Source organism: Ranitomeya variabilis, chromosome 5, assembly GCF_051348905.1.
Source record: "Ranitomeya variabilis isolate aRanVar5 chromosome 5, aRanVar5.hap1, whole genome shotgun sequence".
NCBI classification, from domain to species: domain Eukaryota; kingdom Metazoa; phylum Chordata; class Amphibia; order Anura; family Dendrobatidae; genus Ranitomeya; species Ranitomeya variabilis.
The window spans coordinates 192,247,488-192,274,583 of record NC_135236.1 but is presented as its reverse complement, the minus strand read 5'-3'; the positions used below and the strand labels follow the sequence as shown (position 1 = coordinate 192,274,583).

At 43.7% G+C, this 27,096-nt stretch overlaps 2 protein-coding genes across 3 annotated transcripts in view; one reads left to right on the top strand and one right to left on the bottom strand.

Annotated features, from left to right (window-relative positions):
- The window catches only part of USP50 (ubiquitin specific peptidase 50), a 78,550-nt gene extending 66,017 nt beyond the window's left edge, over positions 1-12,533 (top strand). The window contains exons 6-8 of one of the 2 annotated variants that reach the window (XM_077263673.1): positions 1,147-1,289; positions 2,836-2,968; positions 11,743-12,533. In XM_077263673.1, the coding sequence (XP_077119788.1) occupies positions 1,147-1,289; positions 2,836-2,968; positions 11,743-11,946 (480 nt within the window). In that variant the 3' untranslated portion in view covers positions 11,947-12,533. The remainder of the gene's footprint in view (positions 1-1,146; positions 1,290-2,835; positions 2,969-11,742) is intronic. The other variant, XM_077263674.1, reaches the window with a different exon arrangement.
- Positions 12,534-16,071: 3,538 nt separating this feature from the next.
- The window catches only part of USP8 (ubiquitin specific peptidase 8), a 110,554-nt gene continuing 99,529 nt past the window's right edge, over positions 16,072-27,096 (bottom strand). The window contains exons 18-21 of the mRNA XM_077263671.1: positions 22,858-23,000; positions 22,634-22,763; positions 16,396-17,893; positions 16,072-16,256 (exon numbers count right to left, since the gene is read on the bottom strand). Of these exons, the coding sequence (XP_077119786.1) occupies positions 17,708-17,893; positions 22,634-22,763; positions 22,858-23,000 (459 nt within the window). The 3' untranslated portion in view covers positions 16,072-16,256; positions 16,396-17,707. The remainder of the gene's footprint in view (positions 16,257-16,395; positions 17,894-22,633; positions 22,764-22,857; positions 23,001-27,096) is intronic.

Genomic DNA, 27,096 nt, shown 5'->3' with positions numbered 1-27,096 from the left:
TTCTCCCCTACAATCCCCATCATTGCTAATTCCACCACCTCCATCATTGCCTCCTCCCCAACACCCCTATCATTCACTTTCCACCACCACCATTGTCCTTTCCACCACCACCATCATAGCCTTCTCTTCCACCACCCCCATCATTTCCCGTTCCACCACCTCCATCATTGCTTCCTTCCCCACCACCCCCATCATTGCCCTCTCCACCACCTACACTCACACACCCACACCACTCACCTCTCTGCATGTTACACACAAACACACATCTCCGCCACTTACACACGTATACATACACCCACACCACTCACCTATCCACACGTTCACACACACCACTCACCTCTCCGCATGTTCCCCGAAGTCGCAGCATCGTCATCGCCGGCAGCTTTCTGTCTGACACAGATGCACGCTGAATGCTGACGTCATCCAGCCACGCTGCTGTGTCAGACAGGAAGCACGGGCATGAAGCAGGACGGATCCCTGCACCTCCTCTCCGCTGACATTTTCTACTGTGGGCAGCAGAGCTGCAGGGATCGCTCCCTGCCTGCCACACAGGAGGGCAGTCTGGCCAGGGCCCCCTCAGGACCGGATAAACAGGCCAGATTGCCCTCAGTGTTAGCCGCCCTGCAGGGGAACCCCTCCACCTCCAGGCCCTGGTGCAGCTTCCCAGATTTATATATGTATATAGATTGGTGTATTTGGTGATTAATGCCATATTACCTGAAACTGTTGGTTTCACATTAACGGATTATTCCTAGAGTCATAACATATCCTCTATCCATGTGATATGGAATATCTTACTACTTGGACCCCAGTGATCCAACGAACAGTTATCTGAATCCCAAAATCTTGGCTCAGCAAAACCTTGTCTTGAATGGAGCAGAGGTGCACGTGCTCAACCTTTGTCCTATGCATTCTCTACAGGACTGGCATTTTCTGGCCGTCTTATAGACACTGGATGAAGCAGATCCAGCATGTGTCCCTTCTTTCTAGTCAAGACAAATAACACCCGGGATCCAGAGCTCGATACTTTGTATCACTGAGCGTTCCAGGATTCCAACCCGAGCGATCAATGTTATATATAGTTTAGATATATTTTTTCAATTATTTTTTTGTCCCTTTTCTTCTATTATCTTTTGTACATTATAGGAATGCCTCGAATGTTTCTTTCAACAAGTAACTCTGACCAGTACAAATAAAATCTTCTGTCCCTTTTGTAAAATGAAGCAAAATGCTACACTCAAAGTCCAGATATGGAAACTTCCTAGGATTCTAATACTCCATTTAAAAAGGTATGATATCAGACCAGACATGCTCAAAGTGCGTCAGTATATTTTACATACAGCAATACCTTTCAGTAATAAATGCCAAGGCCATAAATCCACACCGATGTCATGCAAGAAATGTCACTGAACCAATGTGTGAGATTGGCATTTGCTGCTTCCAGTACATTTGATGTGCCGATAAGATCTTTCATATCTCAGAACCAATTTCCTAATGGAATCTAAAACTATGTTTACATGGAGCAACTTTCAGATGATAAAGCCTTGTGCACATGGTTGGATTCTGGATCTGTGGCACAGCTTCCCTCTAATGCGGCACCCATGCAATTCTATTCTTCCATCACGCAATTTTTTTTTTGTATAAAGGAAGAGGATTTTTTTAATTTTTTTGCTACAAGCATTGATGCTAGGGAAAAATACATTGCTTCAAGGAGATGCCACATTTGGATAAAAAAAATGTATGTGATCGCATTACAACTAAAGAGATTCTGTGACATCCCATTCTAAATCCACATGGATTTGGTCCCGCTTTGGTGCTATAACAACTTCCACTCATCTGCATAGGGGCAGAGCTCAGGGTTTTGTGTGGGCAGTCATTTTCTCCACATCAAACTCACCCAACCTCTCCTTTATTGACCTTGCCTTCTGTACCATGGTACAAACATGCTGGAACAGAGAAGGACCTTACCCAATCTGTTCCCACAAAGTTGGATATATACAATTGTCTAAACTGTCTTGGTATTCCAAAAAATTAAGATTACCTTTCGCTGCAAGTAAGGAATCTAGGCCAACCCCGGAATAACAAGCCCATACTTCACAGTTGGCACAAGGCATCAGGCAGGTAACGTTCATGGCTTTCACCTAGCTCAGACTCGTCCAGTGCTTTCCTTTCCTCCATCTGACACTTGGAATTGTGCTTACTGATTATAAGACTTAAGGTACATGCAGCTGCTCGGCCATGGAAACTTATGCCATGAAGATCCCAATGCAATTGTAGTGCTAATGTTAATGCCAAAGAAGTTGTGAAACTCTGTATTGAATCAGCAAAGTGTTGGTGACTTTTATTCATTATGGGGCCGATTCAGTAAGACTAGCATTGCACATGCCATTTGTAATGAAGGGCCTGCTGAGTACAATGCACCAAATTAAGAGGTACAAAACACTTAATGTATTTGGTGCATCTTGACTGTGGTATGTGCCTTCATGTTCCTCACCAGAAATGCTGCTGTAGTCAGCGACTGGAGTAGCATTTCTGACTTAAGAAACGCTGCCAGTTTGACAGAATTTGACAGGTAGGCGTATCAGCATCCCGTCCTGCCAGTTCCCAGCTAGGCCCATTTCGGGGGAGCTGGCTAAATGAGTTTTATGCCAGAAAAATGGCGTAAACATTGTGATGATTTGGCCCCTATATCACGTGGTCTGCCACTTCATACTGAGTGGCTGGGGTTCCTAAACATTTCAACTTTTCAGTCAGTTGATCATTAAATTTTTTTTCCTCATAAATATTCCACAAACTGACTTACTACAACAATAATGTTACTGATCTTCTTCCCAGGTTTGAATATAAAAGTCATAAGAAGAGGAAGCTGCAGACAAGTGTAGATTTTCCTCTGAACCATTTGGATCTTTCTCCATTTCTGTCATCATGTAATGTCAAACAGCAGAAATATAAGTTGTATGCTGTAGTGGTAAGTATATCATATACTCGATGAATTAAAAGGTCACTGTAGTTTAAGAAAACAAAAAACTTCTGAAATGTCAAGTTTTAGACAAAGAGGAGAGAGAGATCCGTGCATGTAGGGCACACACCAAGAATAATAGGGAGATCCTATTTATATATCAGAAGTCATGTGCAAAATTTATTAGTAGACAAAAAGACCCACAATAAAAACATTTAAAAGACAAAGCACATCACTCAAAGTCCAATATAACTATAATGCATAGTAATACAATACCATAGTGAAACGCAGCATGTATATATATATATACACACACACACACACACACACACACACACACACACACACACACACACACACACACACACACACACACACAGAAAATCGACCCCAAAAACAGGAAATCAAAACCAATTACAGAAAATAACTTAAATCAAATAAAAACCTCACACTGGGCGTACCCAGGGAGATAGAGAGAAAGGACCTTAAACAGGACCACAATAGATCCTATTATAAGCATATAGCCCCTCTTAGCAAATAGATGAACAGCTCCCTAATTGTGTGGAAGACAAGGGAAAGCTGTAAGTAATGCACACAGAAAGGAAGACGTGGATAGAAAAAAAAGATACCAGAAGATGGAAAAACCATCCAATCACCGGATAAGGCAGTACATGAGGCGTCAAAGATGTCAGGTCCAGGGGTCAATAATCAAGGGACCAAGGCCATGTGGAAGCCCCACGCGTATCGCTGCGAACCGCAGCTTCGTCAGGGGAAGTGTGTCAGGGGAAGGGGATCAACCAACCTTAAATAGTGGAGCAATCAGGCATAACATGTGGCCGGTGTGCAGAAAAAACAGAGCGGTACGAACCCGGAAGCCTATCCTGGCCAGGATAGACGCATGCGCCAAAGAAAAAGCCCTTCGTGTAAGGAAGAGTATAAAAGTGCAAGGTGCGCAGGCGCAAAGAAGCCAATAACACAGTCTCCTAATAGAGAGCACAACATTGGAAACATAGGCGCAGGGGGGGACAAAGTAATGATGGCACATTAGGGATACATATGTTCCCCAAGCCCTTATAATAAAGGGACCTATGTGATATAAACTAAGTAGCACTGTTCACTCCGCTGCAAGAAAATGTATATATACAAGATGATAAAGATAACTAAGATAAGAGAATTCCTTGAAAGAACAAACCGCGCGAACGGAGAAAAGGAGGCAGAGAGGCCATCAAGAGATCTGCTTAAGAATATAATACATGAATAAAAATATATACAAACACACAATACAAAAGGGATGGCAAAATAAGTATTGTGTATGAGAAAACAATGATCATATAAAGAAAAAGTGATAAACAAAATACACAAATATACATAAACATGTGTATATATATAAATTGCACATGTACATGCTAGCCCCGAGGGGAAGGGTAGAGTTACCAAGGGTACAGTTACCAGGATGGTACATTATGGTAAGTAAATGACCACAAAATTTCCGCTACAAGACAGAAAGTGCCGCCATAGAAGAATAAATTGGAGAAAAGGATGAACCCACAGAGAAGTCCATGATGGCAGCACAAGAAAACACTGCTAAAACAAAAATGAATGATGCCAAAAGTTCAATCAATAACAGGTGAACAAGAACATCAGCTCAGAAAGCTTGTATAAGGGAGTTCCTCACTGAGGCCGTTGGGAGCCAGGATTCGTAGGTTGAAAATCCAGCGTGATTCAGTTTGGAGCAGGATTTTCTTGAGATTTCCGCCCCTGGTATTCAAGTGGATCCTCTGTAAACCAAAAAAATCGAATGTTAGTGACAGAGCCACCATGTTTGGTCAAAAAATGTCTGAAGATGCCAAATGTATTGTGGATAAATGCTTCTGTGCCCTCTTCCTGAATTCCTGAGAGGCTTGACCTACATAGACCCTACTGCAAGGGCAAACAATGGCATAAATGATGTTAGTAGTCTTGCAGTTAATGCATGGCATTAAACGATATATTTTCTGGTCAGTATGGTTGGTAAAGAAGTCCTTGGTGACAGGAACATAAGTGCAGACACTACAATCCCCACAGGGGAATGATCCCCTCCAGTGGGTACCCCGGTTCAGTCTGCTGAAAGGACGTGAAAAGTGGCTCCTGGTCAAAATATCATCCAAATTGGAGGCCCTCTTGGCAGTCATGAGGGGATGCGGGGCCACAAAAGGCGAGGTTTGATCATCCGTAGTGAGTATGTCCCAATGGGACGTAAGAATGTTTCTCACCTGACTCCTGATTGTAGTCCGAGATGAAACGGGCGAATTTGTCCTGGGAACGTTTGTTGGGGGAAAATATTGAGTCCTGACTATGTCCCTGGCTCTCTGGAATGCAGAAGAGATTAATTTCTCTGGGTAGCCACGTTCTCGAAACCTAGTCGTGAGAGTCCTAGATTGAAAAGAAAAATCTTCATCCGAAGTACAATTTCGGCGAATTCTCAAGAATTGGCCAACAGGAATACCCCTTTTGTTATGAAGGGGATGGAAGCTATCATATCTGAGTAAACTGCTGGTTGCTGTAGATTTGCGGAAGAGGTCCGTAATATGGCTTCCATGGCGGAAACCTTCAAATCCAAAAAAGTGACTGAGATAAAAGAAAAAGTATGCGTCAAAACAATATTAAATTTGTTATGGTTCAGTTCCTGAAGAAACTGAAGACACTCCTGTTCAGTACCGGTCCAAGTGAAGAAGACATCATCAATGAACCGGTGCCAATGTTGGACATGTTTTCTGAAGGAGTCGGAATTGTAAACAATGGTTTCTTCCCACCAGCCCAAAAAGATGTTGGCGAAGGCTGGCGCACAACGAGCACCCATCACCACTCCCGATACCTGCCGGAAAAAAGAATGATCAACAAGAAAATAATTGTGTTGTAAAATAAACTTAAGAAGATCAATCAAAAAGGAATCGTGAAGGCGATCTGCAGTACTCTGTCTGCTGAGAAAATCACCTACTGCCTGCAGACCGTCGTGATGACCAATGTTCGAGTAAAGAGACTCGACATCACAAGTCACCAGTAAAGTCCGTCTACCAAGAGAGATGTTATGGCAAACACGAATAAAGTGAGCCGAATCCCTGATGTAGGAAAGTAAGGCAGTGGCAATGGGCTGTAGCATGTAAAAAATCGTAACCCCTGTATTCCCCATAAGGGTGAGCAGTCACATGACCATACATATATGATTTGAATACAAGAAGTCACGTGCCAACAAGTCTCACCTGGCGTCTGACAAAAGAAGAGAATTGAGAGAAATGCAGGGGTCTAGACAGCCTGTGGAAACTTGCGGACACATGACCACCCACCCGCATGGGGAATACAGAGAATCATGAGAGTGCGTGCATCCCACACTGTCATGATTTGGCAGTGTGCAGTCACATTGAATAGCTGCAGACGTTTCTTCTGAAACCACAGAACCCTTTAAAGACAAAACAGGTGATTTTCACAAGCTAACTAGGGTCATTAAACAGCCTAGGATCAACTAAAGGCAAGCCATTCAAAGGCCACTTTAGACAAGCTAAGAGAATCCAAAAGAAGGGAAGCCCAAATGATAAAAATTAAACAATCTTTATTGAAGGAATATGTAAAAACATTAAAAAAAAGGGTACAAAAAAGTACAGAAGAGCCCGTGCAGTGACAATCACCACGTATATTAATGACCCATAGTGGTCAATCAGAATTAGGGTAGTTAGACATGAACTCTATTTATATGAGAATTGAATAAATGATGAAAACAATGAAAGTGCTAGTACAGTTCAATATAATAGAGCAACCAAAAAAATGAAAATCATAGATAAAAGTGACTAGAGATGGGCAGACCCCTGGAAGTTCAGGTGCGGTGGGTTCGGCCGACAGTAAAATAAAAAAAAAAAAAATTGGGTACCAGAACAGTACCTGGACCTCGTTCACTTGAATCGGGGGCCCGAACATACAATGTTTGTCACATTGTCATTGTTTGCGAGGCAAATGCTGCCTGTGACCGGCGGTAAAATCATTACCACTGGTCAGACAGCCGTGGTTCCCACTCTGTCAAATGACGTGAGCCCGTAGCTGTGATCAGAGGTAAAAAGTTTACCTCCAGTTACCGGCGTCGGCTGATGGGACTACTGCTCCCATCAGCAGCTGCCTGATGCCGCTAATAACAGTGAGTGCAGGCGGCGGCTTATGGGAGTATTCATCAGCCGACGCCTTCGCTCTAAATAAATAATTTAAAAAAAAAAACTGCATGGGTACTCCTGCATTTTTGATAACTAGCCAGGCAAAACTGACAGCCGTGGGCTGCAACCCTCAACTGTCAGCTTTAGCAAGAGTAGCTATGGCAGTGCGAGAAACACCCGGTGTTCAGGGGGCCGAACTCGAACAGTAGGAGTTTGGGTTTACCCATCTCTAATGACTTATAAATGTCCAATACAAAAATGTATAAAATAAAGTGCTAATGTATTGGGATAAAGGCATATAAATGTATTATACATAGGCCTGGGTCATACTAGCGTATGGCATCCGATGCGAGAGCATCGGATGCGATATGCTAATGACTCTCGGCTCCTGCCTTGCTGCGATCGAGAGCCAAGTGTCATGCTACTGTGCTCCAAGCCTCTGGCACAGAGAGGATCAGAGCACAGCTGCGGAGGAGGCGGAGAAATTAATTCCTCCATCTCCTCCATTGTCGGCGTATATCACACAGCACTCGGATGATATCTGAGGGATGTGCGCTGTGTCACTCGCACCCATAGACTTATATGGGTGCGAGTGAGCCGAGACTTGGCCGTGTCTCTGTGCCAATCGCAGCATGCTGCAATTGTTCTCACATGCTGATTCAGCATGCGAAAATAATAATCGATGTGATCTGCCCCATAGATTAACACTGGTCCGGGTGCTATGCGATGTTTTCTCGCATAGCACTCGTCCATGATATATGCTAGTGTGACCCCGGCTATATAATGAGACTACCAGTGTAGGATAAGAGTACCGTATTTTTCGGACTACAAGACGCACTTTTTCCCCCCCAAAAAAGGGGGGAAAATGGGGGGTGCGTCTAATAGTCGCAATGCAGGCTTACCGTGGCGGCAGAGGTGCGGTGGCAGAGGTGTGGCGGCAGAGGTGCTGGGATGAGGAGGCACAGTGAGCGGGGTCCCTTTCACTGGTGAGGTGATGCAGCAGCCCGGTAAGTAGCAGAGCCGGGTGAATCCTGTAGTTATCGGTGGTGGCGGCCATCTTGCTGAGGCCGCGCGTGCGCAGATGGAGCGCTCTGTTTTCCGGGGCTTCAGGAAAATGGCCGCGGGAGGCCGCGCGTGCGCAGATGGAGATCGCAGTGGCCATTTTCCTGAAGCCCCGGGAAGCAGAGCGCTCCATCTGCTCACGCGCGGCCTCAGGAAGATGGCCGCCACCACCGATTACTACAGGATTCACCCGGCTCTGCTGCTTACCGGGCTGCTGCATCACCTCACCGGGGAAAGGGACCCCTCTCACGCAGTGGGGGGGCACAATGCGGGGGTGGGTCACCGGGCCGCGGCAGTGGAAAAAGTGAGTACGATGTGAGCTATCATGTGCCTGTGCGGTGAGCGGTTGTGCTGGACGCGTATGGTATGGCGGGGCTTCTGCACCCTCATGTGGAGAGTAGGGTTGAGCGAAACGGATCGGACATTTTCAAAAGTCGCCGACTTTCAGCAAAGTCGGGTTTCATGAAACCCGACCCGATCCCACTGTGGGATCGGCCATGTGGTCGGCGATCTTCGCGCCAAAGTCGCGTTTCATATGACGCTTTCCCCGCCATTTTTTCAGCCAATGAAGGAGTGTGGGCAGCGTGATGACATAGGTTCCGGCTTGCTTTGTGCGGCGTCACAGGGGGTAAAACCGCCATCTTAACGTTTGGGATACAGCGATTTGCACAGTGAAACACAAACTTGAGAGGGAGAGGGAGAGGGAGAGAAAAAAAAAAAAAAATCATCCCCTGCATTGGGTTTCGTGTTTTGGTCGGCCACCCGACTTTTTACAATAATCGGCCGATTTCACACGATCAGACTTTCGAGACAGTCGGGTTTCACGAAACCCGTCTCGATCCTAAAAAAGCAAAAGTCGCTCAACCCTAGTGGAGAGCAATGGCCGAGCCTTGATGCAATACACAGTTACTGTTGCTCTGAGCTTTTATTTCGCTGCTGCCTGGTTATACGTCGCACACCGCAGCCGCGCACACACACAGGCGGTGCGGCCAACATGGAGGCTGCGTGTGAGGCGCTCGGCAGCAGGCCACAATGCTAGTTTCGGTCGAGATGGTAAACAGCGGCCCAGTCAGTAATGGAGCGCTGTCACTGCCAGCCTGTAGTCATGCGTGTCACTGCCCAGCCAGTACTGGAGCGCTGTCACTGCCAGCCTGTGCTCGTGTGTCACTGCCCAGCCAGTACTGGAGCGCTGTCACTGCCAGCCTGTGGTCATGTGTGTCACTGCCCAGTCAGTAATGGAGCGGTCACTGCCAGCTTGTGGTCATGCGTGTCACTGCCCAGTCAGTAATGGAGCGCTGCCACCGCCAGCCCTCAGGTAAGATACTGTAAATTCGGACAATAAGACGGACCCCCATCTTATAAAAAAATCTTTTTTTCTGCAATTTTCACCCCAAATTTGGGGTGCGCCTTATGGTCCGGTGCGTCTTATAGTCTGAAAAATACGGTATATGCCTCTATTGAAAACATGAACAAATGCCTGTTATCCATAAGGTTGCTACTTCATATAAATACACCAGTAGGAATCAGAGATGCAATCAAAGACACAGTCAAAAACATTGCAAGTACTACCTTAGTGGGATTGATGCACAGAACAAAGGACATATGTGTGCTTTATGGCTTCTTCCTGGGGGTATGTGAATGAAGAGGGGTCAAAGTGGTCCTTAAATAGGTATGTGTGCGGAAGTGGTGGGAGGAGAGGATGACAACGTGAGGGACGCGTAACGGAGGCAACTGAGGCCTGGCAGCCAGCACAAGCGTACAACGCTGAGGAGTGTAAGGGGTCTGAACGAGGTGTTACAAGTGAAGATCATGTTCTCGTTAGCATTTATCCTGCTTATATAGGACAACATGCTGCCAAGGACGGTGATTTCTAGCTTACTTAAAAAATTATTTAATTCAATGTTTTGCTTGATCATCAGGTGATTGCCAACCTGTTTAGATAGGCCAATAATAGGGACATAAGGAGTCCTAGGAGCGCACACTTCTCATTATTGGCAAGTGTAAACAGGCGCCAAGAACATTGGCTTTCTTGAGATCAACTTCCTAGTGTGCTCCTCGCAAGGTTGCCTCTTGGTTGCTTCAGCCTTATATGGAAGGAGGTAGCGGTGTGGATTGGCTACGTTCTACCACACGAGTGTATGTGTGCATCTAAGGGCCCCTTCACACTGGTCGATTCTGCTACGATTACGACGCATTTGCGTCATATTCGACATCGCAGTACGAGCTCGTAGCCAGCGGTCACACTCTACGATGTTAACGCTTTTTCTGACGTAGTTGCGATGTGAACGTCACGCGTCGCAATCGTACGCTACCCTTCACACCGCCATAGTCCTACGACTCCGAGCGTGACGTATTACCAGCATGGGCGTGCTAAAACGTCACGCCCAATCAGGAGACAGGTATGCGGAAGCCCAACCCACGTAGTCGCATTACGAGCTCGTATGACCGCCGTCACATACTACGATTTCGACCGCCACAGCGGGACATTTACGACGAAAGAAAGTTCTGCTCTTTCTTTCACATCGTACGATGCTGGGCTGCGTCGCAAATCGTAACGCCATGTCACACTTTGCAACCTCGGAACGAGGACGGATAAACGTCACAAATCGAACGCTCGTTCAGACTTTGATTGCACAGTGTGAAGGGGCCCTAAAGGTACCGTCACATTAAGCGACGCTGCAGCGATAGCGACAGCGATGCCGATCGCTGCAGCGTCGCTGTTTGGTCGCTGGAGAGCTGTCACACAGACCGCTCTCCAGCGACCAACGATGCCGAGGTCCCCGGGTAACCAGGGTAAGCATCGGGTTGCTAAGCGCAGGGCCGCGCTTAGTAACCCGATGTTTACCCTGGTTACCAGCGTAAAAGTTAAAAAAACAAACAGCACATACTCACCAGCGCGTCCCCCAGCCTCTGCTTCCTGACACTGACTGAGCTCCGGCCCTAAACTGAAAGTGAAAGCACAGCGGTGACGTCACCGCTGTGCTGTTAGGGCCGGAGCTCAGTCAGTGTCAGGAAGCAGAGGCTGGGGGACGCGCTGGTGAGTATGTGCTGTTTGTTTTTTTAACTTTTACGCTGGTAACCAGGGTAAACATCGGGTTACTAAGCGCGGCCCTGCGCTTAGTAACCCGATGTTTACCCTGGTTACCAGTGTAAAATATCGCTGGTATCATTGCTTTTGCTGTCAAACACGGCGATACACGGCGACCTAGCGACCAAATAAAGTGCAGACCTTCTAGCAGCGACCAGCAATTTCACAGCGGGATCCAGATCGCTGCTGCGTGTCAAATACAGCGATATCGCTATCCAGGTCGCTGCAACGTCACGGATCGCTGGCGATATCGCCTAGTGTGACGGTACCTTAACATTAGTGTGTTTACTGTATATGATTAAGAACTTGTCCATGTCAAATTTATGTTCTTAGCCTATAGGAGGTTAAAATTACTTGTGTAACTGTGTCTAACACTAGTGAGTAGGCAGAGAACCATGTAAAAAGCAAAAATGTGTTTTTAATAAAATGTTACGTAACTGCCCTGCTTTTTTTTGCAGAATCATTTTGGGGAACTAGATATTGGCCATTACACTGCATTTTGCAAGCACCCTGGGACCAAAGAGTGGAATGCTTTTGATGACATTAGGTGCTCCCGGATTTCAGAATCTATGGTGCAAACATCTTCAGCTTACATATTGTTCTACACCAGTCAGACATTCGGCTCGCCAAAGAAGACTTCATCCTGCTCCTCGGTGTGCTAATCCATACTGAACAATAAACACAACTGAATGAATAGGTCTTCTTTGTCTTTAAAATAGTTTAGAAAATAAGGAATATTGATTGGCAACTGTAAGGGATTATACTCTGTTCTTTGAATATTCTAAAAGAAATAAACAAGAAAAGGAGAATATATCCCAAAAGTTATTTAAGAATTCCATCCAAAAGCTGGAATCAAATCTCCAAGAACAGCATCACCCATTTGTCAAGCATCTTTACCCTGTGTTTAGCACACGTTTTTTTTCAGAATACTCTGGATCTTCTGTCCAATGCATAGTGTTTGCCCATTTTTCCTTTTATTGACCAGTATCAGATGTTTCGTTGTTTTTTTGTTTAAAAAGTAGCCAGGAAAAAGCATCCCAGAGCCACTTTAAAGTAAAAGACTCACGATTTGTTTGGCAATCTACCGTCTTAGAAGCTCAATGATTAGCCCCATGGACAACATCTGCAAGGAGCTTCCCATGATTTTCATACACACATCAAAGATAGAGTATTTTGATTGTGAGCCCCAGTGGGGACAGTGATGATGATGTCTGTAAAGGGCTGTGGAAGATGGATGACACTAAATTTACCAAAATAGAGACTGGAAGAAGTGGGTGGTTTCCGATGCAAAACTATGGAAAACAATGTCAATCCTGGTGACTACTAGTTTGCGATATTCTGTAAAGTGAGTAGTATACACTATGGTGTAGCTCCAGTTCCTCAGCAATTCCTTGAATGGAATGATCATTATGTCTCAGAACCAAAATAAACTGATGACTTTTGAATGAAGCTGCTTTCTTTGCACCCAAGCTTGAAACCAAACTAACCCATGAATCCCATTTTTTTAATGGAAACATGAGATCTACAAAATTATGATGTTGTCAAACAACAGAGATTTAAATACCAAAATAGTGAAAAGAAAAACAAGAAAGGCCTATCAGACAACACGTTCATTATTAACCTCTTAAGCCCCAAGGGTGGTTTGCGTGTTAATGACCGGGCCCATTTTTACAACTCTGACCACTGTCCCTTTATGAGGTTATAACTCTGGAACGCTTGCATTGATCCCGGTGATTGTGACACTGTTTTCTCGTGACATATTTAACTACACGTTAGTGGTAAAATTTCTTTGATATGACTTGCATTTATTTGTGAAAAAAAAACGTAAATTTGAAATTCTGAAAATTTCGCAATTTTCCAACTTTGAATTTTCATGCACTTAAATCACAGAGATATGTCACACAAAATACTTAATAAGTAACATTTCCCACATGTCTACTTTACATCAACACAATTTTGGAACCAAATTTTTTTTGTTAGGAAATTATTAGGGTTAAAAGTTGACCAGCAATTTCTGATTTTTAAAACACCATTTTTTTTTTTTTAGGGACCACATTACATTTGAAGTAACTTTGAGGGGTCTATATGATAGAAAATACCCAAGTGTGACACCAATCTAAAAACTGCACCCCTCAAAACCACATTCAATAAGTTTATTAACCCTTCAGGTGTTTCACAGGAATTTTGGGAATGTTTAAAAAACAAAAATGAACATTAACTTTTTTTTCACAAAAAATGTACTTCAGATCCAATTTGTTTTATTTTACCAAGGGTAACAGGAGAAATTGGACCCCAAAACTTGTTATTCAATTTGTCCATTGTTTTTTCAATGAAAAATTGGCTGGAATTGAGATCGGACGCCATGTCGTGTTTGGAGAGCCCCTGATGTGCCTGAACAGTGAAAACCCTCCACAAGTGACACCATTTTGGAAACAAGACCCCCCAAGGAACTTATCTAGATGTGTAGTGAGCACTTTGACCCAAGTGTTTCACAGAAGTTTATAACGCAGAGCCATGAAAATAAATCTTTTTTTTTTTTCCCCACAAAAATGATTTTTAGCCCCCAGTTCTGTATTTTCCCAAGGGTAACAGGAGAAATTGGACGCCAAAAGTTGATGTGCAATTTGTCTTGAGTACGCTGATACCCCATATGTGGGAGAAAACTACTGAGTGGGGACACTTCGGGGCTCGGAAAGGAAGTAGTGACATTTTGGAATGCAAACTTTGATAGAATGGTCTGCGGGCGTCATGTTACGTTTGCAGAGCCACTGATGTGCCTAAACAATAGAAACTCCCTACAAGTGACCCCATTTTGGAAACTAGACCTCCCAAGGAACTTATCTAGATGTGTGGTGAGAACTTTGAATGAGCCCCCAAGCCACTACAGTTTATAACGCAGAGCTGTGAAAATAAATCATTTTTTTCCCCACAAAAATGATTTTTTAGCCCCCAAATTTTTATTTTCCCAAGGATAACAGGAGAAATTGGACCACAATATACCCCCAACAAACCACTGTTTGGGCGCACGGCAGACTCAGAAGGGAAGGAGCGCCATTTTACTTTTTCAACACAGAATTGGCTGGAATTGAGATTGGACGCGATGTCGTGTTTAGAGAGCCCCTGATGTGCCTAAACAGTCGAAACCCGCAATTCTAACTCCAACCATAACCTGAACACACCCCTAATCCTAATCCCAATCCTAACCATAACCCTAACCCCAACCACACCCCTAACCTTAATCCCAACCCTAACCAAACCCCTAACCCTAGCCCCAAACCTAACTTTAGCCCCAACCCTAATAGGAAAATGGAATTAAATACTTTTATTTTTCCCTATCTAAGGGGGTGATGAAGGGGGGTTTGATTTATTATTTATAGCGGGTTTTTATGTTTGACAGCTGTCACACACTAAAAGACGCTTTTAATTGCAAAAGAATAGTTTTTTTATCACCAAATTTTGAGAGCTATAATTTTTCCATATTTTGGCCCCCAGAGTCATGTGAGGTCTTTTTTTTTTGCGGGACGAGTTGATGTTTTTATTGGTACTATTTTCGGGCACATGACATTTTTGATTGATTTTTATTACGATCTTTGGGAGGCAGAATGAACAAAAAACAACAATTCATGAATTTCTTTTGGGTGGGGGGTTTATACCGTTCCACTTGTGGTAAAATTGATAAATCAGTTTTATTCTTCGGATTAGTACGATTACAGCGATACCTCATATTTTTTATGTTTTGGCGCTTTTATACAATAAAAACTATTTTATATAAAAAAATAATTATTTTTGCATCGCTTTATTCTGAGGGCTACAACTTTTTTATTTTTTCGCTGATGACGCTGTATGGCAGCTCATTTTTTGTGGGACAAGATGACCATGTTTTTTTATATCCGTCTTTTTGATCGCATGTTATTCCACTTTTTGTTCGGTGGTATGATAAAACATTGTTTTTTGCCTTTTTTTACGGTGTTCACTGAAGGGGTTAAATAGTGGGACAGTTTTACAGGTCGGATCGTTACGGACGTGGCAATACTAAATGTGTACTTTTTTAATTTATTTACATAACGATGTATTTATTGGAACAATATTTTCTTTTTTCTTTATTTAAGAATTTCTAAAAAAATATTTTTACACAGTATACATTTTTTTTAAACTTTTTTTTACATTGTTCCAAGGTGGGATATCATTATACAAAGTCAGATCGCTGATCTGACACTTTGCAGAGCACTGTCAGACCAGCGATCTGACAGGCAGTGCAGGAGGCTTGCAGGCACTGACAAGCCACCTCCCTGCAGGAACTGGAAGGACTCCGCGGCCATCTTGCATCCGGGGGTCTGCAGGCAGGGAGAACCTCAGAACAACACGATCACATCGTGTTGTTCTGAGGGTCTTAGGTAAGCACACAGGGAGCTTCTCTATGCCACCGGAATGCTGCGATCTTATTTGATCGTAGTGTTCCGGGGGGGGGGGGGGGGGGGGGGTGTTAAAGTCCCGGGAGTGGTCCGTGACCGCTCCTGACACTTAGTCCCGGGTGTCAGCTGTGATAATCAGCTGACATCCGGCCGCGCTTCCCCCCATGAGTGCGGCTAATTACGCATGATGTACTATTCCGTCCATGGGAAGTAAGGCCCAGGTCACATGTACAGAATAGTACGTCAGATGGCAGAAAGGGGTTAATCATTCCTGAGTAATAGCTTTTAACAAAAATACTTCAATAAATGGAATAGAAGAAAAACTTTATTTCATAAAATGCATTTCTAGAGAAAGTGAAGGGCATATACAATTTATTTATTTTTTTTCAAAATATGAACAGAAAAATACTGAATGGGAGTGGAATGATGGCTATTTAATGCACCCCAATGGACAATTGACAGAGGCAATTAACTTAACAGTAAGCTCTTATGGGCAGGGTCATCAATATCTTTGCATTAATTATTGTATTATCGTTAACTTTCTTATGACTGTTGTATATGTTTGTATATTATTTTGCTTTATTGCTGTATTGTTAACATTGTTACCTATGACTGTGTTTGAAACTGTTAAACTGTAAAGCGCTGCGGAATATGTTGGCGCTATATAAATAAAGATTATTATTATTATTATTATTATATGAACTGTTGAATTGTAAGGCGCTGCGGAACATGCTGGGGCTATATAAAGATTATTATTATTATAACAACTGTGGGTGGATCACGGTCGTTAGAAGCAAGTGACAGCTGATCAGATCAACTGTCATGTGCAGAGAAAGATGTGGGCTCAGCACCGGAGCCAGCATCAAAGGCAGGAACACGACCCATGACACACCTATATGTCATCGGTTGTGAAGGGGTTAATGGATGAAAAAAATGAAAAAGTGGCAATGAAAGATTAGTTAAGATATGAAAGTGGAGGGGGGGGGGGGAAGTCAGGAATCAAAAGGAATCAAACAATTATCCAAGATATGAATATATTGGTAAAAAAAAAAAATCATCATAAAAAGACATGAATGGTCGGAAGGCAATGATCACTAACTAAACGGAGCCGACCTTCAGACTAGGACGGCTCCCATACAAAAGCCACCAGAGGTCTTCTGACCGCTTCTAAGCATTATTTAGGTAGGGAGCATTATATATTATTGATAGGGCACTGGAGTTGGACCATGTTATAGCAACAAACCACATGCACAATAAATAATTCAGAGAAATGCTGTGTGCTGCCCTCTGAATGGCTGCTTCCAGGACTTGCAGTAGGGCTCGGTATCTGTATATTGTGATTTTATAACACGAAGTATATACATCCTCAAGTAGATAGATTTATTTAGATGTTAGACAGTTTATCAAGTGCTATAGGTATTTTACATAAATATGATTTACAACAAAGGAGATATATACACACACATTTGGAGTGATGTGCAAGCTTGCAGTCTTTGATTTAATACGTTCCCAATCTGCTTAGACTGTTTGTATGTCACAGTAGAGAAACATATGGAAAAAGGCAAGAAGAGGACACTAGACAAGTTACTTATCAAGCGATTAATACGGACATATCCAAGGCATTTTCAGTTTGATGCTGCAGTGTTGATTGCTATACACTGCAAGATTCCTGTAAGCATAGCCTGTCTGTTAGGACAGTGTATAGTACAGACGGTCCATAAAGAAGAGCAGAGGAGAAAGGTGGCGATCACCTACAGCCACCATTCAATGCTTCTATTAAACAGCAGTCCGTACTTGTAAGAACTCTAATCATCTGCCTGAGAAGAGCGGCGTTGGCTCTCGTCTTCTTGGGATCCTCAGCCCATCACACTCAGAGCAGGAGAGTGATCGCTCCAGTACCCGCTCTTTAATACCCCCGTGGTGATGAAATAAGTGTCACACCACAGTATTTCATTGAAAATAAGACATTTTTTGAGAAGTAAATGCCTGAGGAACGTTTCTGGACAAATGCTTATGTCAAAAGCTCGGCTCCTCGAAGATCCAATGAAGTGTAAAACAAGATGTATGCAGCCGAGGTTTTCACAGAGGAGACTGAAATGTCGGACACTTCATGGTCATCAAACTTAAACCACTTCTGTTTCATTGCATTTTTGCAGTAGGCAGTGTAATGGCCACCATCCAGTCCACCATAGTGGTTCTGTTCAAAACACAAAAGGGATAGGTCAAAAGTAGCAATAAAGGAAACCATTATAAATACAACCTGCCTAGATTGAATCCCTTCGCCCGTTTCATTAGCCTTGCAGATCACACCACCAATGCTCAAATCGCTAATGAACCTGAAGCGTCCAGGGTTGTTGGCAGACGCAGGTAAGGAATCAATGCAAGCTCCCTAATCCGAGAATCTTTACTGGGGCTGTACAGCATTTACAAAATATAGCTTCAACCTTGCAAACTTTGTGTAATATCAGTCAATAGGATGTATGGAGTTGGGCTGCAATACCTGACACAACCAGCGACAGGTGTGGCACTGTGTAGGCAACACAGCAGCTATGCTTTTCAAACACTGTACTGCACGGCTAATGCCCAGTCTGCAAGGAGAATATGCCAGAACTATACGCTGCCATTTTTAGTAGAAACCTAACATAAGGAACGTGTAGGAAAAGTAAGAAAGCAAACACATTTAAATGGAATCTGTCAACAGGTATATGCCACTTAATCCGGGAGCAGCTCAAAATAGAAGCAGATATCCTAATTCCAGCGATGTGTGAACGGCTTGCTGTAGTTTTGATAAAATCAGTCATCAGCAAGAGATTATCACTAGTAAAGATGATACCATGTAATCCTCCATATTCATGAGCTCTGGAAAACCACACCACCACAACTGATTAACAAATTTGTTTACGCTGTACATAGGCAGAAAGCTGCCAATTAGTGGTGTGGTTGGGGTAGTACAGAGCATTTGGCAAACAGATGTGAATCAGATAAAACAGTGATGTTATTACAAGCGCAGCAAGCAGCCCAGTAAATGGACACATCGCTGGAATCAGAGTCTCTGCTCTGCACTTACATTATACTGCTCTCAGACCTGGACCTATAGTATTGATGACCTATTTTTAGGATATAATTGTAGATCGGTGGAGTACTTCACATCAGCTCCTATTTGACAATACACACTAAACTAAAACTGTGCTGTTCAGCTCCAAACACAACCCGCTGCCGCCAGCTGATCGCGGAGGGTGGGTGCTGGCTGTTGAACGCCTACCAATAGGTGTCGCGGATCCCTTACTCCGTGGTGTCACCAATTCGTCAAGTGCCCGCTCTCAGCACGTGACTTGGGTTGTGCCTGCAAGGATTAATCTATCTCCCCTCTCAGTCCAGGCATTAAACCTCTGTCCTATGCTGTAATGGGAGCATAAATCACACACTGATCCAGGCCACACACCCGCTCATACACGCTGCCACCACTCCCCGAATACACGGGCGATGAGTCCCGGAAATATTACTACTAATAATGCCTACAACTTATAAGGCTCTCACACCTCAGGCTATGGATTCTTTTAGAACATTCAAGGTTCAACTTGTTAAAGTTTTATACTTTAATACAAAAAGGTTCAGTGCTTACAGTAAGAAAAGGCATAAAAATATGATAAGTAGTGTTGAGCATTCCGATACTGCAAGTATCGGGTATCGGCCGATACTTGCTGTATCGGAATTCCGATACCGAGATCCGATATTTTTGTGATATCGGGTATCGGTATCGAAACAACATTAATGTAAAAATGTGTAAAAGAGAGAATTAAAATAAAAAATATTGCTATACTCACCTCTCCGACGCAGCCTGCACCTTACCGAGGGAAGCGGCAGCGTTCTTTGTTTAAAATTCGCGCTTTTCTTTCCTTTACGTGAGTCCCGGCTTGTGATTGGTTGCGTGCCGCCCATGTGACCGGGACGCAACCAATCACAGCAAGCCGTGACGTAATTTCAGGTCCTTCAGGATTTTAAAATTACGTTCCGGCGTTGTGATTGGTTGCGTCGCAGTCACATGGGAGACGCAACCAATCACAAGCCGTGACGTCACGGGAGGCTGGACACGCGCGCATTTTAAAATGGGCGCGTGTCCAGCCTCCCGGCTTGTGATTGGTTGACCGCGGCGCAACCAATCACAAGCCGGGACGTCACGGGAGGCTGGACACGCGCCCATTTTAAAATTTTAAAATGCGCGCGTGTCCAGCCTCCCGGCTTGTGATTGATTGACCGCGGCGCAACCAATCACAAGCCGGGACGTCACGGGAGGCTGGACACGCGCCCATTTTAAAAAGCGCGCGTGTCCAGCCTCCCGTGACGTCACGGCTTGTGATTGGTTAATGGCGGCCATGTTGCCGGGACGCGGACCAATCATAAGCCGGGACGTCACTGGAGGCTGGACACGCGCCCATTTTAAAAAGCGCGCGTGTCCAGCCTCCCGTGACGTCACGGCTTGTGATTGGTTAATGGCGGCCATGTTGCCGGGACGCGGACCAATCACAGCAAGCCGTGACGTAATTTCGTCACGGCTTGCTGTGATTGGTCCGCGTCCCGGCAACATGGCCGCCCTGACCAATCACAAGCCGGGACTTCACGTAACCAAGTAAAAGCGCGAATTTTAAACAAACAACGCTGCCGGTTCCCTCGCTGAGGTCCAGGCTGCGTCGGACAGGTGAGTATAGCGATATTTTTTATTTTAATTCTTTCTTTTACACATTTATATGGATCCCAGGGCCTGAAGGAGAGTTTCCTCTCCTTCAGACCCTGGGAACCATCAGGAATACCGTCCGATACTTGAGTCCCATTGACTTGTATTGGTATCGGGTATCGGTATTGGATTGGATCCGATACTTTGCCGGTATCGGCCGATACTTTCCGATACCGATACTTTCAAGTATCGGACGGTATCGCTCAACACTAATGATAAGAAGACATACAACTATGCAAAACAATATAAAATAATTAGAGAAACTTACAGAAATCATCTAACTTGGTAGTCTGCTTTCTGCTCCCTGAGGGTAGGATGAATGGGTAGCTATTTCAGTTTCATATATCTAATAACTGTTGGACACAGTAATGTTTCTGCCTTGAAATGAGGTTTTTTGTACTAACAGAAAATGTGCAATCTGCATTCAAACAAAATTTGACAGGTGCATAAGTATGGGCACCTTTATTTTCTTGTTTTAAATACTCCTAGCTACTTTTTACTGACTTACTAAAGCACTTTTTTTGGTTTTGTAACCTCATTGAGCTTTGAACTTCATAGCTAGGTGTATGCAATCATGAGGAAAGCTACTTAAAGTGGCCACTTGCAAGTTGTTCTCCTGTTTGAATCTCCTCTGAAGAGTGGCATCATGGGCTCCTCAAAACAACTGTCAAATGATCTGAAAACAAAGATTATTCAAGATAGTTGTTCAGGGGAAGGATACAAAAAGCTGTCTCAGAGATTTAACCTGTCAATTTCCACTGTGAGGAACATAGTAAGGAAATGGAAGAACACAGGTACAGTTTTTGTTAAGGCCAGAAGTGGCAGGCCAAGAAAAACATCAGAAAGGCAGAGAAGAAGAATGGTGAGATCAGTCAAGGACAATCCTCAGACCACCTCCAGAGAGCTGCAGCATCAACTTGCTGCAGATGGTGTCACTGTGCATCGGTCAACTATGCAACGCACTTTGCACAAGGAGAAGCTGTATGGGATAGTGATGCGAAAGAAGCCGTTTCTGCAAGCACGCCACAAACAGTCGGCTGAGGTATGCAAAAGCACATTTGGAGATGCCAATTTCTTTTTGGAAGAAAGTCCTGTGGACTGATGAAACCAAGATTGAGTTGTTTGGTCATACAAAAAAGCGTTATGCATGGCGGCAAAAAAACACAGCATTCCAAGAAAAACACTTGCTACCCACAGTAAAATTTGGTGGAGGTTCCATCATGCTTTGGGGCTGTGTGGCAAATGCCGGCACTGGGAATCTTGTTAAAGTTGAGGGGCGCACGGATTCCTCTCAGTATCAGCAGATCCTTGACAATAATGTTCATGAATCAGTGACAAAGTTGAAGTTACGCAGGGGATGGATCTTTCAGCAAGACAATGATCCAAATCACCGCTCCAAATCTACTCAGGCATTCATGCAGAGGAACAATTACACTGTTCTGGAATGGCCATCCCAGTCCCCAGACCTGAATATCATTGAACATCTGTGGGATCATTTGAAGAGGGCTGTCCATGCTCGGCGACCATCAAACTTAACTGAACTGGAATTGTTTTGTAAAGGGGAATGGTCAAAAATACCTTAATCCAGGATCTCATTAAAAGCTACAGGAAGCGACTAGAGGCTGTTATTTTTGCAAAAGGAGGATCTACTAAATATTAATGTCACTTTTCTGGTGAGGTGCCCATACTTATGCACCTGTCAAATTTTGTTTGAATGCAGATTGCACATTTTCTGTTAGTACAAAAAACCTCATTTCAAGGCAGAAACATTACTGTGTCCAACAGTTATTAGATATATGAAACTGAAATAGCTGTTGCAAAAAAAAACAATTTTTATAAAACATTAAGCTTAAGATTAATAGGGGTGCCCAAACTTTTTCATATAACTATATATATATATATATATATATATATATAAATATATATATTATATATATATATATATATATATATATATATATATATATATATATATATATATATATATATATATATATATATATATATATATACCCACACAAATACAAACGCACACACACACACTTCCCTACAATAGGTCATCAATAAGATTAGAATACATTTTTCCTGTTGATCAGAGTAGTTTAATACATATACACTACGCTATTGTTATAATAGCCTCAAAGGTGTATTTCATATAACTACACCAAGGTAGCGACTGGTTTATCTTTAGAAGTAGCTACTTACAGACACTCCAAATAAACTGTATTTCTTAAACGTCTTGGGTCCTATGACATATTGGGACAAGTCAAGATGTTCTAATGGAAAATCCACACACGTCTGAAGTTTTTGCTTCCAGCGTCCTTCGTAAGAAAATCTAGGAAACAGTCATGCATGCAATTGTTAAAACCAACTGATCATCTGAGGTTAAGACAAGTATTGCAAAAATGATCATAATAAAATACAATTACCGTTTTAGGTGCACAAGGAGAACTGGGGGGAGTTTCCAAATCTCCATTTTCTTTGTAGAATCTCTACTTGCTTTACAGTTGCTACAAAAAAATCTATTGTTGTCCGTCAGCTTCTCTTCTTTGGAAAAAGACTTAAGGCAATCCTACAAAAAAAACAAACAAACAAAAAAATTTTTTTTTAACAAGAACAGATCAATCCCAAGCTGCTTGAGTTGATCGTATTCTTTTTTTTTTTTTTTTTTTTTTTTTTTTTTATTTGAGGTGAGGAGGTGGGGGACAAAAAGATTAGATAGTAGACACCCCTATGTTCACACATTGCGCTTCTGCAATTTTTACAGTAACAGCAAAAGCTAGGATTTTAGAAATGTCATGCGCAGACATTGTTTTTTTTCCTGACTGAATTGGAAAACTGCTGCATTTTTTACAGCTGCAGCGTGTCACTTCTGTCAGCAGTTTGGCAGCATTTTTTTCAGCCATAGAAAGCAATGAGTAGTGCAAGAAAAGCAGCAAAAACACAGGTATCAGATTTCGCTGCGTTTTTTGGTGTAAAAAACATATGAACAGCAGGCCTTAACTGTACCAGTATTATACGCAAGAGACAAATGTACCTGAAAAACGCAGCAAAACCCCAGCCAAAAATACAATAAAAACTGTTTTTTTTTTTTTGTTTTTTTTTTAAAGCGGCTTAATTACTGCGAAAAAAAAGCAGGTTTTGCCTGCAGAAAAAAACACAACATGTGAACATAGCCTAAAAAGTTTTCTGTAACTGATATTGATAGCCACAAAATCAAATCTGTGGAGGACAGGCACCCAAGTATCTCCATGATCAGTTTGATGACAAGAATCTGGGTGTTTCAGTACCAGGCAGAACCACTGCCAAAACTATAGAGCTTCACCTGGTAAACTACAAAGTGGAAGAGGGGCTCACCCATGCACCCTGTCCATCAATGATCTGGTCAGTAGAATGTCACTGATCGGTGATTGATTTATAGCCTACCCTTAGAGCTATCTGAGCGCCTGTGTGGAAGCAGTGTTGGCTGATCATGCACACTGCTGCTCCATTTATTTCTGAGCGATTGCTGAAGACCAATGGAGCGCAGCACTCCGCTATCTCTGATGGTCGCCATTAGTAATCGATCGAGTGGCAGTGCTCATGATCAACCAGCAGGACCATTTGCATGGGGCGCTTCAGAGTCCTGTTTTTTGGGGATCAGTTGGTGTCTCAGCGATCGGAAACCTGTGCACTATCCAGTGGACTGGGAATAACTTCAAAACTTGAGGGTAGCCTTTAAATTATACCTGTTGGAAATAGTTTATTACATCAGAAGAATTCTGTTCATTAAAATCAGTGAAATACAAGTGCTTCTCAGGTGTACATAGCAAGGTAGAACTGAAGTTAAATTATCAAAAATAACTTTTAATAAGATCCATTTAAAAAAGCCTCAGGCCTCAAAAAACCAACACAAATACCAAAATAAACACACACAACATACATATACCACCAGACGCTCCTGCAGAGCGCTGCAAACCTAATAGCACGGTGAATTATAAACACCCCTTTTTTTTATGCAAAAGTACTCTTCGGCATCCTTACTCATTGCCCTATGGTCTGCACATAGAAAACACAAGTTTAAGCAAGAGCCGATATCAAGGTACATAAGGGAACAATCTCACCCGAGATACGAGCTCCTTCCTTTTGCAGCATGAAGTGGAATGATCTCAGATGCCAGTCTATATGGGAAAAGCTCTCTGCGTGCCTGTTCAACGCCCCATTTCTTTGGATTACATCCGGACCATATCTACATCCTCCCTCATCAATCAGTCTCCCGACGCGTTTCCTTTGGCTCCATCATCAGGGGAGAAGCCAAACAAGGATAGCGGGTGTGCTGTGCATCGCACATCACGCTGGAGGAACGGACTCACCGCGCATGGATGATCGGCTTTAAAAAGGGCGCCACATGAAGTACGTCATGAGTCCCACAGCACACCATCGATAGAGCGCCGCTTCCGGTTTGCAGGAGATCACGTGATCCGCGATTAACACGCCCTCAGAGGTCGGCGTGAACCGCATATTGGCACGCAAACGTCACTTCCGGTCAGAGGAGAAACAGAAAAAAAACTCTCTCTGCCTCCAGGAGGCGTACATAACATTGCGGTCATTGACAGAAGACTTAAACACAATACTCGTCAATGCCTGAATAGTTGATTAGATTATCACCCCTAAGGTAACTTGGTAGCGTATTTTCAAACCTTAACGTGTGGGGAATTAGATGCAAATGAAATCTTACAACTTCAAATATCTAGAAGGAGGATATCAAAAAAGAAAAGGGCATTGGTAGTCCTGATTTGAAGCTACAGCACGACTCGCCGATTGTCTTACCCTTATGTACATTAAGAGCTATTATCTCAGCATGCTTTTTTCCACCTTTGAACTCTGGCTAAGCGTTAAGATGAAAAAGCATAATGGGAGATAGAACGAATTGTATCTGTATTTTGTAATTATCCTGTCCACTTTCAGCAAAGAATGAAATATGGTTACATATAATTTGGAAATAAATGGGTGTTCATGCCCTTTGAGTGCTGATGTACCTGTGTATGTACATCTGACATATTGATATAATGTATCTAGCACCCAGCGAGTAGTGCTGTTTCTCCTCTGACCGGAAGTGACGTTTGCGTGCCAATATGCGGTTCACGCCGACCTCTGAGGGCGTGTTAATCGCGGATCACGTGATCTCCTGCAAACCGGAAGCGGCGCTCTATGGATGGTGTGCTGTGGGACTCATGACGTACTTCATGTGGCGCCCTTTTTAAAGCCGATCATCCATGAGCGGTGAGTCCGTTCCTCCAGCGTGATGTGCGATGCACAGCACACCCGCTATCCTTGTTTGGCTTCTCCCCTGATGATGGAGCCAAAGGAAACGCGTCGGGAGACTGATTGATGAGGGAGGATGTAGATATGGTCCGGATGTAATCCAAAGAAATGGGGCGTTGAACAGGCACGCAGAGAGCTTTTCCCATATAGACTGGCATCTGAGATCATTCCACTTCATGCTGCAAAAGGAAGGAGCTCGTATCTCGGGTGAGATTGTTCCCTTATGTACCTTGATATCGGCTCTTGCTTAAACTTGTGTTTTCTATGTGCAGACCATAGGGCAATGAGTAAAGGCCCCGTCTCACTAAGCGATTTACCAACGATCACGACCAGCGATACGACCTGGCCGTGATCGTTGGTAAGTCGCTGTGTGGTCGCTGGGGAGCTGTCACACAGACAGCTCTCTCCAGCGACCAACGATCAGGGGAACGACTTCGGCATCGTTGAAACTGTCATCAACGATGCCGAAGTCCCCCTGCAGCACCCGGTAACCAGGGTAAACATCGGGTTACTAAGCGCAGGGCCGCGCTTAGTAACCCGATGTTTACCCTGGTTACCAAAAAAAACAAACACTACATACTCGCCTTTCGGTGTCCAGGTCCCTTGCCGTCTGCTTCCTGCTCTGACTGAGCCGCCGTACACTGAGAGCGCAGCGGTGACGTCACTGCTGTGCTCTCACTTCTCACTGTACGGCCGGCAGTCAGTGAGAGCAGGAAGCAGACGGCAAGGGACCTGGACACCGAAAGGCGAGTATGTAGTGTTTGTTTTTTTTTGTAACCAGGGTAAACATCGGGTTACTAAGCGCGGCCCTGCGCTTAGTAACCCGATGTTTACCCTGGTTACCAGTGAAGACATCGCTGGATCGGTGTCACACACACCGATTCAGCAATGTCAGCGGGGCCTCAACGACCAAAAAAAGGTCCAGGCCATTCCGACACGACCAGCGATCTCGCAGCAGGGGCCTGATCGCTGGTACGTGTCACACATAGCGAGATCGCTATGGAGGTCGCTGTTGCGTCACAAAACTTGTGACTCAGCAGCGATCTCGCTAGCGATCTCGCTATGTGAGACGGGGCCTTAAGGATGCCTAAGAGTACTTTTGCATAAACAAAAAAAAAAAAAAAAAGGGGTGTTTATAATTCACCATGCTATTAGATTTGCACCTCTCGTGTCTCCCCTTTTCCTCATAGATTGTAAGCTTGCGAGCAGGGCCCTCATTCCTACTGGTATCTGTTTTGAACTGTGATTTCTGTTATGCTGTAATGTCTATTGTCTGTATAAGTCCCCTCTATAAGTTGTAAAGCGCTGCGGAATATGTTGGCGCTATATAAATAAAATTATTATTATTATTATTATATTATTAT